The 20765-nt window shown below is 41.9% G+C and overlaps 2 protein-coding genes across 4 annotated transcripts in view; one reads left to right on the top strand and one right to left on the bottom strand.

Moving 5' to 3' along the window:
• pex1 (peroxisomal biogenesis factor 1) overlaps positions 1-6500 on the bottom strand; it is a 73597-nt gene extending 67097 nt beyond the window's left edge. For both annotated transcript variants that reach the window (XM_052016050.1, XM_052016051.1), the window contains exons 1-2: positions 6167-6500; positions 3346-3492 (exon numbers count right to left, since the gene is read on the bottom strand). In XM_052016050.1, coding sequence (XP_051872010.1) covers positions 3346-3492; positions 6167-6295 — 276 coding nt within the window. In that variant the 5' untranslated portion in view covers positions 6296-6500. The remainder of the gene's footprint in view (positions 1-3345; positions 3493-6166) is intronic.
• rbm48 (RNA binding motif protein 48) lies at positions 6392-19852 on the top strand. Of its 2 annotated transcripts, none has more exons than XM_052016061.1 (5): positions 6392-6620; positions 9846-10036; positions 11038-11183; positions 17853-18451; positions 19127-19852. In XM_052016061.1, exons 1-5 carry the CDS (start codon positions 6519-6521, stop codon positions 19196-19198), a joined length of 1110 nt encoding a protein of 369 aa, XP_051872021.1. In that variant the 5' UTR covers positions 6392-6518; the 3' UTR covers positions 19199-19852. The 2 variants fall into 2 exon arrangements, with proteins under 2 accessions (XP_051872021.1, XP_051872022.1); XM_052016062.1 differs by having other exon boundaries at positions 6397-6620; positions 17859-18451.
• The last annotated feature ends 913 nt before the right edge of the window (positions 19853-20765 follow it).

Raw genomic sequence — 20765 nt, 5'->3', positions numbered from 1 at the left:
GAATAAAGTCCTAGCCTGTCCAACCTCTCCCTATAACTCAGTCCCTCAAGTATTGGCAGTGTCCTTGTAAATCTTTTCTGGACTCTTTCCAGTTTAACATCTTTCCTCTAGCAGGGCAACCAAAACTGAACACAATACTCCAAGCGCAGCTTCACCAGCGTCCTGTACAACCGCACCATGACCTCCCAACTTTTATACTCAGTGCCCTGACTGAAGGCCAGCGTGCCAAACGCCTTCTTCACCACCCTGTCTACCTGTGACTCCACTTTCAACGAACCACGTACTTGTACTTCAAGGTCCCTCTGTTCTACACTCCCCAGGGCCCTGCTGTTCACTGTGAAAGTCCTACCTGTGTTTGACATTCCAAAATGCGACACCTCACACTCCGAATTAAACTCTATTTGCCATTCCTCGGCTCACCTACCCAGCTGATTAAGATCCCCCTGTAATTTTTGATAACCTTCTTCAATTGTCACTATGCCACCTATTTTAGTGTCATCTGCAAACTTACTAACCATGCCTTGTACACTCTTATCCAAATTGTAATATAGATGACAAACAATGGACCCAGCACCGACCCGAGGCACACCACTAGTCACAGGCCTCCCGTCCAAGAAACAACCTCCCGCCATCACCCTCTGCTTTGGTGGTGGAATGTTGGGGAAGGAGGAAACAAGGATGTGAGTGTCCAGGAATCAATGGCTAAGTCAAAAACTTTTCAGGTAGCGTGCAGTGGGTGGAAAGATCGAGGCTGTAGAAGAATTTGAGCATGATGGCAATGGAGTTAACATGCCTTGAAAAGATTGAGTAGATATCAGCTACAGTATCATGGGTAGTTTTAATCTGTGGAAGATAAAGGGCCCACAGATTAAAACCAATATCCACAAACTAAAACCTAGCCATGAGAAGCCAAACTTTTCAGGTGAAGCAGATACAGTTAAGATCTTGCCAGAAGTAGGGAGACGTAGAGATGAAAACAGACAATATTAGGAATTTATAAGCAGTCTTAGTAACAAGTTTGACGTGGGAAAGCAGCCCAATAGGTGGTCAATAAAGCTACAGAGGATGAACTCCAAAACACACAGGTCCCGCCACATCACGTGACAGCTTTCCTTTCACTGCCAGTAAGCTTAAACCAAAACAAAACCAAAAATTATTCAGGTCTTAACATCAAACATTTGAAAATCACGTCAATAATTTCAGAGCTGAAGATGGGAACTATTTATATGCAATTGGGTATCATTCAAAAGAAGCAGGTAGATCACAAAGAGTAAAGCAGCGATGGAGGTCTTGAGTACATCTGCAATGAATGTATGGAAGAAGGGTTGAAGAAAATTAAAATGGAGGATTAAAGGAAAATGTACAGATAAAGGAGAATGCAGGAAGCAAAGACGCTATGGTCAGGGGTGGAACCTTTTATGACTTTTGCAGTGCAGTTTCCCATGATGTGCATAGAGAAGAAGCCACATTTGAATGTCTTAAATAATCTGGGAGAAGTAAGTGGTGGTTAAGAGACAACAACACATTACAAGTGAACAAAAATGTAAGGGGTGATTGAAATTAGACCAGTGAGAAAGTACAAAGTTTTGTTGAAGCGCAAATGGCTAACAGTTGATTTGAAAGAGTTATAGTGACAGAGGATCAAAACAGACTAATGATGACAAGAAGCCAAGCTGAATTTCCCATAATAATTACCTACTGCTCAAGAAAAAAAACCCTCACATCCCCTTTGGTTCTTTTGACAATCATGTTACATCTCTGGGCTCTGGCTCCTGACCATTCCATTTATGGGAAGGGTTTCTCATGATCTGCTCATCTAGATCCTTCATGATTTTGAACAAATTGCATCTCAACTTGTTTTCCTCTAATGAGAGCCATCCAAATTCTCCAGTGTTTTGCCTATCATGAATTCCTCATCCCTGAAACCATTCTAATATTTTGTTTTGCAACCAAGGCTTTCACATTCTTCCAAAAGTATGATGCATAATGCTTCATTTCTGGCTTGCTAATGTTTATAGAGGCTGAAAATGATCTCTTTTTGTATTCTATAATTTTTCAAAAACACTTTCCCAACCTGTCCTGCCACCTTCAAAGATTTAAGGACATAATAAACAGAAGCAGTATCCAATATTCCCCACAAACCTGCTCCTCCTTTCAATTAGGTCAGAAATGATCTAATATAGAGCACAACATCCACAGTTCTCTGGGTGAAGAATCTCAAAACTTAACCCTCATCTTAGTCTTAAATGCACAACTGCCTATTTTGAAACAATGTGCCCTCACAGTCTCTCAGAATCTTTTATTTCAATAACATCACTTCCCATTTTTCTAAACTCCACAGTGCAAAGACCCAAGTGACCTAGTTGTTCCTTGTAAAATAAGCCCTTCATTGCAGTAATCAATTCAGTAACCTTCTCTCCATTGCTCTCATGTCTCTCCTGTATTATTTCTGGTGGGGTTTCACCAAAACACTGCCCAGTTTTATTTTAATACTGCAACCACTTTGCAATAAACTTGTGTGGAAATGTTCCCAGGGTCTCTGTCCTGTAAATTATTCCTCATCCATCCTATTAATCGTACCACTCTGTAGTCTTCTCCATTAAATCTCAGCTTTCACTGTGTGCGTATATGCAAGCGAGCGTGTGAGAGCAAGGCGAAATGTTTAACCCAAGGTCCACAATGAAGCAACTATTGGGTTGCATACATGCTAGGGTACAGCAAAGCAAGCGTAAGAGAAGACAGCTGGGTAATGTGGACTATGTCCATATGGTCTCAGGCAGCTGAGCAGACTGGCTAATTTCTCCCACAAAAATTGCCAGTAACCTCTTGCATTGCATTTAAGATCTAAATTGAAAGACATGAAGAAGGGTGCCAAAGAAAGTTGGTGGTAAAGAAAATTAGTTTAGAATCATCTCTAATCTTAATTATCTTGAACAATTATGCTAATTTGATCATAGAGATTAAACATTATTATGTGAAGGGGTCAAGTTAGACCAAGCAGCAGGCAGTCAAATATTCAGGCTTGTGGTCTCTAGGATTTGAGGTCACAGGAGTTAGGAAAGCACCCCAAGATCTGGTAGAGATAGCACAAAGTGTGTAGGCAAGATAACTGTGAAAAGAACAGTAAATGCCACGAAACAATGTCAGAGGATGCAGATGTTGAAGAATAAGAATTTTTTTTTAAATGATAAACTGCATTCAATAATAGAGCTTAACCAAGAGATGAGGTGAACTGTTCACATAATACAGAGCTGACAGTCTAAACAAATACCAACCAGACCTATCTTTAATGATCCTGAACTGAGTTTTGAAATTTTAAAGATGAAAAGTCATCAATTTATAGACCTGTTCTCCATCTTTGATGCCAAGTTTTTGTCCAAGATGTCTACTGATCTCTACAACATTTTCTTCTTCAAATCCAGTAGATCTGCGTCCCACCCAGCTTAGGAATGCTCTCTGCTCAAGATCCCAGGACAATTCAATTGCTTGGCACTAAACATTGCAGAGAAAGAGGAATGATAAATACAAGCACCGCATGGATAAAAACAAGAGTTTAACAGACTTATCACTGCAAAGATCTACAGGTATGCGGCAATAATAGTAAGCTACAAAAATGAATGAATCATGCCATTAAAATGAGATCCCAAGAGTAAACAAATAATTCTTAGTTCATGTTCATTTCTTGAAGCAAAATAGAGAACTAGTAGTAACCAGAGACAGACAGTCACTTAAAATGCTGGAAATACCAGAGAGGTAGCATCCATGCAGAGAGAAATAACATTAACATTTCGGGTTGACGATCAGGTTCCAATGAAAGTTAATCAACCCAAAATGTTAACTGTTTCTCTCTTCACAGATGTTGTTGGACCTGTTGCTATTTCCAGCATTTTGCATTTTGTCCAGGCATCTGCAGGTTTTTTTGATTGAGGATATTCACCTGCTACTCTGAAGAGAAATAGTATATGGCAGAGAAAAACAACAATTCTTCAGCATAGCATCTTTAACGTAAGAAAGTTGTCAAGATACTGAAAATCTTACAAAACAAGTTATCATATTAGAAACTACTAGAATCTTCAAAAGTTATCCCAACCTCTACCATAGATTGTGTGCCCCCACTGACTGGGTTACAATGGGGGAATTGAGAGGACTCCAAAACTTCCAGACATTAGTTTCAACTCTCGAGGCATTTCTTCCAAAGCTATCTCTCAAGACATTTTTTCACAACTCATTTACAATCTCTATCCCCACCTCATGGGCAATTTTGAAAGTGTACCTACAGATATAAATAATTTGTTTTACTGACTTGTTTTACTGACTAGTTATATATTAAGCTGCCTTCTACCCATTTTTATTTACCAAACATGCCAAGTTATGATCTGACACTGACAATTTTAAAAACAAGTTATCAAAACAAAATATTGTAGTTCTTTTGTTTGCATTTATTTTAGAATATACTTTTGATGTCTAATTCAATAATTTTTTTGTTTACTTAATCATTCACAAGGTAGTGACATTACTGACAAAGTCAGCATTTACTGTTTATCCAATATTGCCCGGAATTGAGGAGACAGCTAAGACTTGGCCACACTGATTGTTCTGGACACGTTTAGGCCAGCCCTGATAAGGATGACAGATTTCCTTCTGTAAGGGACATTAGTAAACTACATCAGATTTTACAACAATCCAGTGGTTTCACGTTTACCATTACTGAGATCATATTTTTGTTAAAACTTAATTCCAGATTTATTCAATCACTTTAATTTAAATTCAAAAGCAGCCCCAGCAGAAGTCAAAAATCATATTTCTGATTCAATGGTCCAGAACGCTGGCTGCTAACCCAGGAATTAATTGCACTACCCCTTGAATTTGGTACTTATAAAGTTATATCAATTGAGGAAAGGGACTTGTCAGTGACTTGCTTCCAAAAGGCACAAAAGGTGAATGTAAAATGCCCTGGATCTCATGATTGTGATGAGTCATACACACATCAAATTTGCCTCAGGGATCATTTGGGGTTAACTTGGGATCCCAAGCGCTTGATCCTCAATGACCCCAAAATGGCAGCACATTGAGTGCCTAAACACTGTTATATTCAAGAAAAGGAACAAGCTCCAAACACAGCCAGAAAAAACTGACATGCAGCTAAGTGTACCCACCTGAATTCAGAAACATTTATAAACATTCCAAAATTATTCAAACTATGAACCATTTTGAGCAAAATAAATAACATACATTAAATCCACAAAAGGGCTTTTAAAATTGTTATTTTTTTTAAATATTTGAGTGCTGAGGAATTGCAATGCTGTGCTCCACCAACGGACTTTATGCTGAGTTCAATATCTGAGCATGCTCTTTAAAAACAGCAGAGCTGCCTGCAACTTTAGGAGTAATCTAACAGTTGTAGTTATACAAAGAAACATCTGCACCTATGCAGGTAACGGTGCTATTCCTCCGCGAAATCCAGATCTGTAATGCCGGGTATTTTAAAACCTAGACCTTTGTACTTTTGTGGGCAGAGAAGGAAATTGCAAAACTTCAGCATTTGTTAATCTAGCCTTAGTATTTTTTTGGCAGAAGTTCTAGAATTGCACTGCTTTTTTGACGTCTGGCTTTTTTTTTTGCTAATTTTTGGCTGCATCACTCTTAACCACCATGAGGAATCAAATCACCAAAAACCCCAGTTAGGTCAGGTATTTAAGGCACCACGCAAAACAATCTTTTCACATTCCCGTCACATCTTTTGCTCAATATTTTAAATCTGTGCTCTTGATCCTCGACGTTGTTCCATTTGCCTTATTCAGCCAGCGATGATCTTGTGTACCTGAATCAAATCTCCCTGCAAACTAAATGCCATGTGATGCTTTACATCCACCCGAGATTACACAGGGGTTACTTTCTCACCCAAAGTGGGGCACCTTCAGTACTGGAACCACCACCTGATAACTTGCACTCAGATTCCTTGGAAGGGGCTTGAACCTCTGGCTCAAGTTGAGAGCTGCAACCCATCATCATTGCTTTATTGCACTCTGTAGTTTGGAGTAACTCCGTGTCTCTGGGCGGTGCCGCCGCTGCTGCAAACAACATGTAAAGTCAGTGATAACGCGGCGGGTTCTGCTGCCTGAGCCCCCGGGGGGACGCAGGTAACAGAGCCCGGCGCCGGCCCTACCTCCTGCAGCCGCAGCTGGGACACGGGCCGGGAGGCCAGGTGAAGGAAGCAGTCCCTGACGTTGCTGAACCGAAGCTGCAGGCTCACGGCCCCCGGGGCGGCCCCGGCCCCGGCCCCAGCGCGCAGCATCGCCGCAGGCCGCAGACCCCAGCCTGCTCGCAGCCGCCTCAGCCCCACGACACCGGATCGGCCGACGACGACGACGACCCGCTTGATCGACTCGGAAAACTTCAGGCGGCGCCGACTGTGGGCTGATTGACACCCGGGTCGCCCAATGGCTTTGGCAGGGCGGGCCACCTGATCCAATCGGCAGCGGAGGGAGGCGGGGCTTGGCCCAGGCGCGGGCCCGGGGATGGCCGGCCGCCCGCTGGAGGTGCCGCAGCACCACCGGCCGACCCAGGTGTGCCTCACCCGGCCCCGGTACCGGGAGGGCCGCCGGCCGCGGGCCGTCAAAGTAAGTCCTGCCCGCGCGTTCGTTACTGAGCGACGGGGCCGCTCTGATCTGTCGGCGGGGGGGCCTGGGCCCGAAACCCGCCCGTCCCGCTCGGTTCTCCCGGCGGTGTGCGCCGCGGCGACAGCGGGGGGCCCGGGCCTGGGCCTCCGGGCACGGCTCGGTCCGGGGGCTGCTCAGACCTGCTCGGCTCCCCCGGCGGTGTGCGCCGCGGCGACAGCGGGGGGCCTGGGCCTCGGCCTCGGCTCCCGGGCACGGCTCGGTCCGGGGGCTGCTCAGCCGGGGGGTGGGGCAGTGGGACAGCTGACATATGAGGTGAAATCTGTTGGGCAGCGAAGGCATAAAATTACTGCAAGTTACAACATAAATCAATAGTGCGAAGAGAGGAATAACGAGGTGGTGTCCATGGGCTCACGGACCCTTCAGCAATCTGATGGTGGAGGGGAAGAAGCTGCTCCTGAATCATTGAGTGTGGGTCTCCAGGCTCCTGACCCTCCTCCCCGGTGGTGGTAACGAACAGAGGGATGTCCATACCAACCCTAATGCACCTGGACTAATCCCATTTATCGGCATTAGGTCCGTGTCCTTCTGTGCCTTGATTATTCAAATGCTTGTCTACCTAGTGACTGTCTGATTCCTCCACCTCCTCTGGCGGCGTGTTCCAGAGAGGATTGCGAAGGCTAGGTTATTGGAAGTGTTTCAAGAGGAGCATAGAACAATACAGCAGAGTACAGGCCCTTTGGCCCATGATGCTGTGCCGACATTTTATCCTGCTCTAATATCTATCTATCTGACCACCCCACCCCACCCTCCATTTCTCTATTGTTCCCGTGTCTATCTAAGAGTATCTTAAATGTCCCTAATGTATCTGCCCCCACAACCTCTGCCGGCAGTGCGTTCCACGCACCCACCACTCTCTGTGTAAAAAATCTTACCTCTGACATCACCCTTATACCTTTCTCCAATCACCTTAAAATTATGTCCCCTTGTGTTAGCCATTGTCGCCCTGGGAAAAAGTCTTTGACTGTCCACTCGATCTATGCATCTTATTGTCTTGTACACCTTTATCAAGTCACCTCTCATCCTCCTCCTCTGCAAAGAGAAAAGCCCTAGCTCACTCAACCTATCCTCATGAGACATGCTCTCTAATCTAGGCAACATCCTGGTAAATCTCCTCTGCACCCTCTCTAAAGCTCCCACATCCTTCCTATAATGAGGCGACCAGAACTGAACACAATACTCCAAGTCTGGTCTAACCAGAGTTTTATAGAGCTGCTATATTACCTCGTGGCTCTTAAACTCAATACCCCCACTACTGAAGGCCAACACTCAATACGCCTTCTTAACAAACCTATCGACCTGCGTGGCAACCTTGAGGGATCTATGGACGTGGACCCCAAGATCCCTCTGTTCCTCCTCACTGCTAAAAGTCCTGCCATTAACCTTGTATTCTGCCTTCAGATTCGATCTTCCAAATCTTCCATGGAATGCACTGCCTGGGGTGGTGGTGGAGGCAGATACATTGAACAGGTTCAAGAGCTTGTTGGATAGGCATATGGAGGAACGTGAGATAGAGGGATATGCGGGAGGAAGGGGTTAGGTAGTGTGAGGGTGGTCTGATGGACGGCACAACACAGTGGGCCAAAGGGCCTGTTTTGTGCTGTAAGGTTCTATGTTCAAAGTGTATCACTTCACACTTTTCCAGTTGAACTCCATCTGCCACTTCTCAGCCCAGCTCTGCATTCCATCAATATCCTGTTGTAATCTACAGCAACCTTCTACACTATCCACACCACCACCAACCTTTGTGTCATCAGCAAACTTACTAACCCACCCTTCCACATCAAGTCATTTATAAAAATCACGAAGAGCAGGGGTCCCAGAACAGATCCCTGTGGAACACCACTGGTCACCGACCTCCAGGCAGAATATGCTCCATCTACCACCACCCTCTGTCTTCTATGGGCGAGCCAATTCTGAATCCACACAGCCAAGTTTCCCTGGATCTCATGCCTCCTGACTTTCTGAATGAGCCTTCCATGAGGAACCTTATCAAATGCCTTACTAAAATCCATGTACACTACATCCACTGTTTGACCTTCATCAATGTCCCATCCTCAAAGAATTCAATCAGGCTCGTGAGGCACAGCCTGCCCCTCACAAAGCCATGCTGACTGTCCCTAATCAGCCTATGCTTCTCCAAATGCCCATAAATCTTGTCTATAAGAATCTTCTCCAGTAATTTGCCCACCACTGAAGTAAGACTCACTGGTCTGTAATTCCCAGGGTTATCCCTATTCCCTTTATTGAACAACATTGGCCACCCTCCAATCATCTGGCAGTACTTCTGTGGCCAGTGAGGATCCAAAGATCATTGCCAAAGGCGCAGCAATCTCTTCCCTCACTTCCCGTAATAACCTTGGATATATCCCGTCTGGCCCCGGTGACTTATCTATCCTAATGTTTTTCAGAAGTTCCAGCACATCCTCTTTCCTCACTTCGACATATTCTAGCGTATCAGTCTGTCGTAAGCTATCCTCACAAACATCAAGGTCTCTCTCACTGGTGAATGCTGAAGCAAAGTATTCAGTAAGGACCTCCCCTTCCGCTTCTGACTCCAGGCACATGTTTCCTCTTTTATCCCAGATCGGCCCTACCCTCACTCTAGTCATCCTCCTATTCTTCATATACGTGTAGAACACCTTGGGGTTTTCCTTAATCCTACTCGCCAAGGCTTTCTAGTGGATACATTTTTGAAAGATCAGGAAATTGAGAGCTCTGGGGATCTGGTACAGAACAGCAGATGAGGCCTGTGAAAAATCAGCAATTATCATATTGAATGGCAGGGCAGACTTGAGAGGCCACTGCTCCTATTTTCTTTCAGTCTTGTGTCTTGAATAGAATTCTATCCCTTATACATTTTGGTTTAATGGCTTTCAAAGGAGAATGAAAGTTTTCTGGTTATTTATCAAATATTCCAGGATGTGCAATTCTTATTTATTTCTGTTTCAAAAAATAAAACAAAATTGTTGAAAATCTGAAATAAAAACAAAAAATGCTGTAAATACTCAGCAGGTCAGGCAGCATCTGAGAAAGCAAAACTGGGTTGACGTTTCAGAAGGGTCTGTTGCCTGAATGTGTACTACATTTAAGGGAGTCTTTTTGTGACAATTACAATACTACGTCTAGTTTTAGAATTTTTCACAATAATGTTTAACAATGATCTAGGTGTATACAATAAATCTGGAATCCAGGCATCTGCTAATCCAAGGAGTGCCAGCTGTGGGAGTCATGAAGGAACTGATTGAACTCTTTGCTTTATATGGAACCATTGAAGAATATTTTGTATTGGATGAGTACCCAGCTGAGGAATTCACAGAAGTTTATTACATCAAATACCAAAGGCTACAAAGTGCAAGGTAATGAGCCAGGATAACTTTCTTGATGCAGAAAATATATTTTCAGTTTCATTTTTGTAACTGACTGTTTTTTGCAATGAACGTGCATTGGTTTGTTCAATTAATCAACATTTATTTTTCTTCATGATATGAGTCACATAATTGAATTGTATCGAGGAATACTCCTGTACATATTTAGTATGCCTCTGTTTTAGATGGATAATTGAAGGGTGTAAATTGTACAGTATGGGTGGAAAATCTTAGTTTATGGTATAAGCTTTGAGTGCAACATATGCCAAGTTGAAAATCTTACAGGGAAAGTTTTGCTGTCAGGAGCTGTATTCATTAAATAGACATAATTTTGCATGAAATAGAAGTAGGGTTTTCCAAATACAAACAAGACTGATATCAGATTTTTTTTTGTTCATTAGTTGCTATAATTAAAGTACGAGATTTGTAATAAGAAAATTTCTAACCACTTTAGCTTCTGTGGCACTGAAAATCCTATAAAATCCTTGGTAATTTTTGGTGAATTTTTTACTCATTTGAATTAGTGTAAATGATAATTATACAAATGGGAATGCCTTTGTTTATTTTTTGGTTCTGTGTTCTCGCTTGTACAATTCTCATTTAATTTATGTATAATCTGTCTTTCTTCTGAATGTTGTGCCTCTAATGCCATGTGCCTGTGATGCTACTGAAGTAAGTTTTTCATCGCACCTGTACAGCACTTGTGTACTTGCATATGATAAAGGGCTTGTAGCAGATTTATTAGACATTGCTCTTTTCAAAACAATCTATTTAGTTGTTTTTAACATTTGGGGAATGTTTCATTTTGTAGAACTATTGCCTTTGGAGAGGTAAAGAGGAATATTTCACATTGTATTACTTGTGTTTTTTTTAAAAATACAATAATTTTTCTTTCCATAAGTATATTTTCTGTAACCAAAGTACACCCTCATCATTTATACTTAAAGCCATAATAATGGTATTTAACTCAATGTTTTAACCACTGTTTTCAGAATAGCAAAACGCAAACAGGATGAGAAAAGCTTTTTTGGGGGTTTGCTTCACGTGTGTTACGCCCCTGAATTTGAAACCATTGAGGATACGAGAGCGAAATTAAATGAGAGGAAGAGGTACATAATGAGAACAACAGGCAATAAAGGTTGGTAGATGGAACATTCTTCAGTTAATAGCTTCCATCTTGTCACTTTACAAATAGCCAGAAATAGTTCTTTATATCTTAACCAGAAAGCAGTAACCATGTTTTCTTGTTATGTTGAATGCATTTTTTTTCATAATATTCAACTTTGCATTCTTGGAGCCCTCAAAAGACAAACAACATTAGGTATTGCAGTGCCTTCAAAAACAAATAGTTACATCCTTGTCCTGCATCTGTGAAAGTTAGGAATGTAAAGTGCAGCTGTTTGCCTCCTGCACTATATGCAACAAATTGTAATAACTGAACAATCATTCCCTTTTGATTTCCTTTGAATTTCTTTGAATGAAGCAATTACCAGTCACTAAATGTTCTTGAGCAATGGCAAGTAGTTTTAATTGAAATTGTAATGTTTTCATAAACAGCATTTGCAGCCTGTTGCATTCCATTACACACAGCACCACTTCAACAGAAGATAATGTGTTGTTCATTTTGCTGAAATACATTTTCAGATTAATCAAAAGCAGTGCAACAGAAAATCTAAAGGGATGGATGTTCCACTTTTTAGCTGGCTTCAGTTTAAAGAACAAATACAAAGGATGGATTTTAGGCCTAGTTTGCTTAATTTTAGAATATTATACCATAAATTATAAAGTTGACTTTTTTAAAGAAATTGTCTACATCAATGATCTTTGGTCTGACATCTGAAAAGTAGTTACATAGAAACATAGAAAAACTACCACACAATTCAGGCCCTTCAGCCCACGAAGCTGTGCCGAACACGTCCCTACCCTAGAAATTACTAGGCTTACCCATAGCCCTCTATTTTTCTCAGCTCCATGTACCTATCCAACAGTCTCTTAAAAGACCCTATCGTATCCGCCTCCACCACTGTTGCCGGCAGCCCATTCCACGCACTCACCACTCTCTGACTAAAAAACTTACCCCTGACGTCTCCTCTATACCTACTCTCCAGCACCTTAAACCTATGTCCTCTTGTGGCCACCATTTCAGCCCTGGGGAAAAGCCTCTGACTATCTACCCGATCAATACCTCTCATCATCTCATACACCTCTATCAGGTCCCCCCTCATCCTCCGTCGCTCCAAGGAGAAAAGGCTGAGTTCCCTCAGCCTGCTTTCATAAGGCATGCTCCGCATTCCAGGCAACATCCTTGTAAATCTCCTCTGCACCCTCTGTATGGCTTCCACATCTTTCCTGTAGTGAGGTGACCAGAACTGAGCACAGTACTCGAAGTGGGGTCTGACCAGGGACCTATATAGCTGCAACAATACCTCCCGGCTCCTAAATTCAATTCTCCGATTGATGAAGGACAATACACCATATACCTTCTTAACCATAGAGTCAACCTGCGCAGCCGCTTTGAGCGCGCTATGGACTTGGACCCCAAGATCCCTCTGATCCTCCACACTGCCAAGAGTCCTACCATTAAGACTATATTCTGCCATCATATTTGACCTACCAAAATGAACCACTTCACACTTATCTGGGTTGAACTGCATCTGCCACTTCTCAGTCCAACTTTGCATCCTATCTATGTCCCTCTGTAACCTCTGACAGCCCTCCAAACTATCCACAACACCCCTAACCTTTGTGTCATCTGCAAACTTACTAACCCACCCCTCTACTTCCTCATCCAGGTTGTTTATAAAAATCACAAATAGTAAGCGTCCCAATACAGATCCCTGAGGTACACCACTGGTCATCAACCTCCACGCAGAATACGACCCTTCAACAACCACTCTTTGCCTTCTGTGGGCCAACCAGTTCTGGATCCACACTGCAATGTCCCCTTGGATCCCATGCCTCCTTACTTTCTCAATAAGCCTTGCATGGGGTACCTTATCAAGCGCCTTGCTGAGATCCATATACACTACATCTACTGCTCTCCCTTCATTGATGTGTTTGGTTACATCCTCAAAAAATTAAATCAGGCTCATAAGGCAGGACCTGCCCTTGACAAAGCCATGCTGACTATTCCTAATCATATTATACCTCTCCAAATGTTCATAAATCCTGCCTCTCAGGATCTTCTCCATCAGCTTACCAACCACTGAGGTAAGACTCACCGATCTATAATTCCCTGGGCTATCCCTACCCCCTTTCTTGAATAAGGGAACAACATCCGTAACCCTCCAATCTTCCAGAACCTCTCCCGTCTCCATCGACGATGCAAAGATCATCGTCAGAGGCTCCGCAATCTCTTCCCTCACCTCCCACAGCAGCCTGGGCTACATCTCATCCAGTCCCAGCGACTTATCCAACTTGATGCTTTCCAAAAGTTTCAGCACCTCCTCTTTCCTAATATCTACATGCTTAAGCTTTTCAGCCCGCTGCAAGTCCCCACTACAATCCCCCAGATCTTTTTCCGTAGTGAATACTGATGTAAAGTATTCTTGAAGTACCTCCGCTATTTCTTCCAGATCCATGCACACTTTCCCACTGCTGCACTTGATAGGCCCTATTCTTTCACATGTTATCCTCTTGCTCTTTGCATACTTGTAGAATGCCTTGGGGTTTTCCTTAATCCTGCCCGCCAAGGCCTTCTCATGCCCCCTTCTGGCTCTTCTAATCTCCTTTTTAAGCTCCTTCCTATTAGCCTTATACTCTTCTAGATCTCTAACATTACCTAGCTCTCTGTACCTTTTGTAAGCTTTTCTTTTCCTCTTGACTAGATTTATTATAGCCTTTGTACACCACGGTTCCTGTATCCTCTCGTGACTCCCCTTGTCTCATTGGAACATGCCTATGCAGAACTCCACACAAATATCCCCTGAATATTTGCCACAATTCTTCTGTACTTTTCCCTGAGAACATCTGTTCCCAATTTAATCTTCCAATTTCCTGCCTGAGAGCCTCATAATTCCCTTTACTCCAAGTAAATGCCTTTCTAGTCTGACTGTTCCTACCTCTCTCCAGTGCTAACATAAAGGAGATAGAATTATGATCAATATCACCAAAATGTTTACCCAGAGAGATCTGACACCTGACCAGGTTCATTTCCCAATACCAAATCAAGCACAGCCTCTCCTCTTGTAGGCCTATCTACATATTGTGTCAAGAATCCTTCCTGAACACACTTAACAAACTCCTCCCCATCTAAACCCCTCACTGTCTGGAGATGCCAATTGATGTTTGGGAAATTAAAATCCCCCATCACAACAACTCTGTTATTCTCACACCTTTCTAGGATATGCTTCCCTATCTGCTCCTCAATATCTCTGTTACTATTGGGCGGCCTATAAAAAGTACTCAGTAAAGTTATTGCCCCCTTCTTGTTCCTAACCTCCACCCACAGAGACTCCGTAGACAGTCCCTCCACGATGTCCACCTTTTCCGCAGCCGTGACACTATCTCTGATCAACAGTGCCCCTCCCCCACCTCTTTTGCCTCCCTCCCTGTCCTTTCTGAAACATCTAAAACCCGGCACTTGAAGAAACCATTCCAGTCCCTGAGTCATCCAAGTCTCTGTAATGGCCATCACATCATAGCTCCAAGTATTGATCCAAGCTCTAAGCTCATCCGCCTTGTTCACAATACTCCTTGCGTTAAAATAGACACATCTCAAACCGGTCTGAGCACGTCCCTTCTCTATCACCTGCCTGTCCTTCCTCTCGTACCTACTACTAGCTTTCTCTATTTGAGAGCCAAACACCTCTTCCCCAGTCTCTCCAGTTCGGATCCCACCCCCTGAACAATTCTAGTTTAAGCTCTCCCCAGTAGCCTTAGCAAACCTCCCCGCCAGGATATTGGTCCCCCTGGGATTCAAGTGCAACCCATCCTCTTTGAACAGGTCATACCTGCCCCAAAAGAAGCCCCAATGATCCAGAAATCTGAATCCCTGCTCCTTACTCCAATCCCTCAGCCACGCATTTAACCTCCTCCTCATTCTGTTCCTATACCCACTGTCACTTAGCACAGGCAGTAATCCGGAAATTACTACCTTTGAGGTCCTGCTTCTCAACTTCCTTCCTAATTCTCTACAGTCTTTTTTCAGGACCTCATTCCTTTCCCTACCTATGTCGTTGGTACCAATATGTACCACGACCTCTGGCTGTTCTCCCTCCCCCTTCAGGATATCTTGGACGCGATCTGAAACATCCCGGACCCTGGCACCTGGGAGGCAAACTACCTTGCAAGTTTCTTTCCTGCGTCCACAGAATCGCCTGTCTGCCCACCTAACTATAGAGTCCCCCATCACTAGTGCCCTCCTCTCTCCTTCCCTACCCTTCTGAGCCACAGGGCCGGACTCTGTGCCAGAGACACTGCCACTGTTGCTTCCCCCAGGTAGGCTGTCTCCCCCAATAGCACTCAAGCAAGAGTACTTATTGTCAAGGGGTACAGCCACAGGGCTACTCTCTGATACCTGACTGTGACCCACTTGTCTGACTCCCGTGGTCCCGGTGTGACCACCTGCCTATAACTCCTTTCTATCACTTCCTCATTCTCCCTGACCAGATGAAGGTCATCGAGCTGCATCTCCAGTTCCCTAACACGGTCCCTCAGGAGCTGCAGCTCGACACACCTGGTGCAGATGTAGCCCTCCTGGAGGCAGGGAGACTCCAGGAACTCCCACATCTGACACTGAGTACAGGAAACTGCACTTATACCCCTTCCTTAACTCGAGTCACCTACCTTTCCTTGCCCCTTTACTTCTTGCTGATTTGTTTTTGTACCGTATTACTGCCTAGAATGTTGTACATTTGTTATTTTCAAAACTGATGCCTTCTGTTTTTAAATTCATTGCTTATTAATAGACATATCCGATAGATATAAGTATATGCAGATATGTAGTCAGATGTCAGAGAAATGCAACAAAAATAGGGTCATCATACTGGGGGATTTCAATTTTCCAAACATTAACTGGGATTGCCTGGGAAGGCTCAGTGGGGCCAGAAATTTTTCATGTGTGTCCAGGAGAACTTCTTGATGCAGTATGCAGATAGACCAACAAGAGGAGGAGCATTACTGGACCTTATCTTGGGGAATGTAGCTGGACAAGTGGAGGGAATATCAGTGGGGGGTGATTTTGGAGATAGTGATCATAAATCTCTCGATTTCAAAGTGGCTGTAGAAAAGGAAAGGGATGGAGCAGCAGTAAAGGTCTTAAATTGGCAGAAGGCCTATTTCATTAACACAAGGGAGGAGCTGGCAATGGTAGATTAGAAATATCTACTTGCAGGTAGGTCTATGCAGTGGGAAGCAATAAAAGGAGAAATAACAATTGATTCTGTGACTATTAAATGTGTTTAAATATTTAATAGCCTTGTTTGTGTAGGACTTTTGTCATTTAGCAAAATGTTTGATTTCTTTCTTCTAATATTTAAATGTTTTCAGTTATAATCAGCTGACTCAAGCATAAACAGGTGGAAAGCAGGTTTCAAGAGAACATAGTCATGAGGATAAACGTAGATTAAACTTAATTTAAGAACTATGATGATTCATTTTGGCAGAAAGGAGGAGGAGAAGCAATGTAAACTAAATGATATGGCTTTGGGGGGGTAGGACTGGAACGATTTGGGGGTATCCACATCTTTCAGGATGTCAGGACAACCAGAAGGCTATTACAATAACCAATGCTTGCCTTTGCTCTCCATGTTTCATTTTTAAAGCCAAAGACTTTGCATTAAACTTTTGGTCAAACACTTGGGATCCAGCGTAGTATTGTAGCTAATACTTGCTTACTTGCAAGCTAATACTTGCTAATACTTGCAAGCATTACATGCTTGGAAGGATGTCACTAAACTGGTGAATGATGAAAAACAGGTTGTTTAGTTGTATCATATAACCTATGTTCTTCTGTCAAGACAATTGAAATTTGATAAAAGATGTTCAAAATTTATAAAGGGTTTTGATAAAGTAAATAAAGAGAAACTCAATGACAGGAAATTCTGTAACCAGAGTAAAGAGATTTAAAACTAATAGCTGTAGAGCTAGAGGTGATGTGGGGAAATGTAGTGTGGGTAAAGATCTGCAGGGCATTGCCTGACATAGTGATAGATATAAATAGCTTTCAAAGAACAACTGGATATGTGCATGGAAGGGGAAAAAGTACAGATTGATATGAAAGGCAGGGTAGCAGAACAAAGCAAGCACATAAATCAGTAGGCACAAACATGATCCCTGTGCTGTAGCATTCTCAGTAGAGTGATTTAATGTTTGAAAATTAACACGGTTATTAACAATGATAGAAAGCACCTTTCATAACCTCGAGACACTGCCAATTAAGTGCAAGTATTGTTGTAAACCTAGAAACATAGTAGTCATTTTCTTGTAGTCAAAATCACACAAGTGTTAATTAAATAAATGTGACTTGGTGATTTGGATTGACATCTCAGCCCATTTGTACTTTGAATTTAGATTCTGGAACTTGCAAAGTTATAACTTTCTAATTCGGATAAGAATCCTATCAATTGATCCTTGGAGCCATTAATCTAATGTAATTAGTAAACCAAAGGGTGTCTTTGTGTTGGAGCACAATAGTGTTCATTTTTAACATGGTATCTCATGAAGAGACAAGGTAATGTTACATCTATGGTTTCTCATACACATTTAATGTATAGTGTTTGTATACGTCTGAGAGTTATAGAAGCCAACTTCTCCTAACAAGCAAATATTTACCTACTGTACTTTCTCACATTTGCCTTATTTTGAGGTGCAGGCCTGTATGTGGGAGAAAAAGATGTTGGGAATCCAGTTATGTCACCAAATGTCACAAAGGGAAAACTTTCCGAAAAGCCTGAACAATGTGAAACTTCAAAACTCAATCAACAAGAATGGAATACAGATTTCTCCATGTATGGTTATCCAATGTTATTGCCTCCACCACAGGAAGACAGTCAACTGTCTTCTTCCAAATCAAAGTTCAGACAAGAATATCCACAAATGCCTTCATCACATGAAACATTACCTAAAGATGCCCCTTGTATGGACAACAGTTTTGAATCTGAATTACCTTCTTTTCCCAAGCAACATTTGGACAAATCTTATGATTCTAGGAACTCTTGGAGTTCAGAAACAAAACAACAAGTCTCTAACATTAGAACTTGTGCCTCCAGATTTGTTCCCAGGAATACTCAGCTGCAGGTCAGGAAGAAAATAAACCAGCAAATGGACATTAATATATTTGACGAATTACCTGCTGATAATACCACAGTAATAATAGGACCAAAACGTCCAGAAATACCAAAAGTAGACATGGGAGATAATTCTTTAAACATCTCTGCTTCTTTGATCCGAAATAAACTTACAAAGGTAAGCAATGTTTTACTTGTACACAAGCTGCTGGAAGTGGTCAGCAGGTCAGGTCGCAGGTTCAACTAAACAAAGTTAACATTTCAAGTTGATGACCTTTCATCAGAACTATGGAAAGAAAGACATAAAGCAGCAGGGAGTGGGCAAAAAGAACAAAAGGGAAAGTCTGTGATGAGTGGGAGGCAGGAAAGATTAAAAGCCATATACATTGATAAATATAATGGGTGTAAATCATCACATTTGGATGGGGTTCAGTGAAAGGATCAGTCTCAACATACATCTTGTTATTATTAACATTTCAGATGATTCCACCATGCTACAACCACGTTTAGGCCCAGCATATTTAAGAACCAACAATCAGGATTTAACTTTATTGCTGTGTACTTTTCCCATATATAAAGGCAAATTTGATTTCCATGAATGTGCTTTCAAAAAAAAGTATATATCTTTGTTTTCTGCTGTTCTTGAAAAGGAGGTTGCAATAGGGTTAGCTCATGAGGCAATGGGGCAGAGGCCAGAGAGTAAGTCACTTTCCCTTTTTAAGCAAGAGGCATATAGAAGAAACTTTATAAAGGAAAACTGAAAAATAACAGTTATAGTATGTTTGAAAGTATTTTGTAAAAACTAATGGCCAAGTTCATCAATTTTTTTTAAAATTCTTGTTGTTTTCACAAGGTATTGTCTGTCCCTACAACAGAAGCTGAAGAGATACATACAAAACCTCCAAAGCAACGTCGGAGAATCTAAAGATAAACTCCCTGAAAATAGAGAATTACAGTGCCGTGGTGTCTTGTCATATCTCAAACACTTTGTACAATGCATTTCTTGGAACATCATAGAAAATATAAAGTGGCCCTTACTGTGCACAAGGTGGTTCAATGAGACTACAAAGGTAAAGTAATCTTTTATGGATTGAGAGTTTACTTGAGAGACTGGAAGAACTTTGGCTTTTTTTTAAATAGTGCTGTGTGATCTTTAGTGCTCATTAGGACATTAAAGATCACACTTCAGAACTACTGTATCATCAACACAATTCTGTAAGCAATTAGCTAAAGAAACATTGGAACTTACGTAGTGATCTTCATAGACATGCTAAAATGCACTAATATCTAGACATTGATCTATGATGGAGTTCATTTGAAAAGGAAATTTCTGTAGTGTGAACTTACCAGAAGAATAAACATATTTAGAACACAAGGAGCTATTTGTCAAACTATCTATGTAATGATGTGATTTTATTCAAATAATTTGCAATGTTCTCTCCTTTCTGTTTCCTGTTACAATATAGAACAAATTTGAGGAGCCAAGTAGCAAACTGTTTTGGATGTATATGTTTGTAAAACAGCTACCTTTGCTTTTGGATTATCAATACAAGTTTAAATAAACTTAATAGAACTTTCAGTGTAATGTTTTACAACTAATTTAATGATTTTTAAAAAATCTATTCCTGAGATGTAAATAGCACTGACAAAGCCAGCATTTATTGCCTCTGAACCCAGTGGCTCACTAAGCAATGTTAGAAGGCAGTTGAGAAATGTTCACATTGCAATAAATCTTAAATCACGCATGCTTAGACTGGGTAAGAACAGTAGATTTCTTTCTCACACTCAAATGTATGGTGTTTAGTTCTTTGAAAAACCTACATCCAATTGTAATTTGGAAATTGAATACTTCCTGCAAGGTTTGTAGAATATTTCCTATAATATGTTGTTAAAGATGTTTTATGAAAAGAAGTGAACACAATGCACAGCAATGACTAGGTATGTTAAGGAACCACAGGGACGAGTGCTCGCGTCTCAGCTATTCACAGTACGTAATTTGGATGAGGAAACTGCATGTAACATCTCCAAGTCTGGATATGACACAAGGGAATGTGAACAAGGAGGGTTGAGAGGAAGAGCAGCTCCAAAGTGATTTAAACAAGTTGGTGACTGGCTAAGTGCATAGCCTATGTAGTTTAACAGGATAAATGTGAAGTTATCCATGGTGATTCAAAAAAATGGAAAGATGGGTTAATATCGGAATGGTGATAGACTGGGTAAAAGTTAGATGCAACAAGACCTGGACATTCTTGTCCATCAGTTGTTGAAAACAAACTTGTAGGTGCACCTAGCATTTGGGAAGGCAAAATGGATTTGAGCACAGGAGTAAGGGTGGCTTGCTGCAGCTTATAGGGTCTTGGTGAGACCATATCTGGAGTTTGTGTAGTTTTGGTCTTATCCAAGGAAGAATATTCCTACCATGGAGGAAATGCAATAAAGGTTTACGCAACTGATTCCTGGATTGGCTAGACTGATCTGTGAGATTCATCAGT

This window comes from Pristis pectinata, chromosome 5 (genome assembly GCF_009764475.1).
Source record: "Pristis pectinata isolate sPriPec2 chromosome 5, sPriPec2.1.pri, whole genome shotgun sequence".
Taxonomy (NCBI): Eukaryota; Metazoa; Chordata; class Chondrichthyes; order Rhinopristiformes; family Pristidae; genus Pristis; species Pristis pectinata.
The sequence above is the reverse complement of the archived record's forward strand: the minus strand, read 5'-3'. Positions and strand labels throughout refer to the sequence as shown.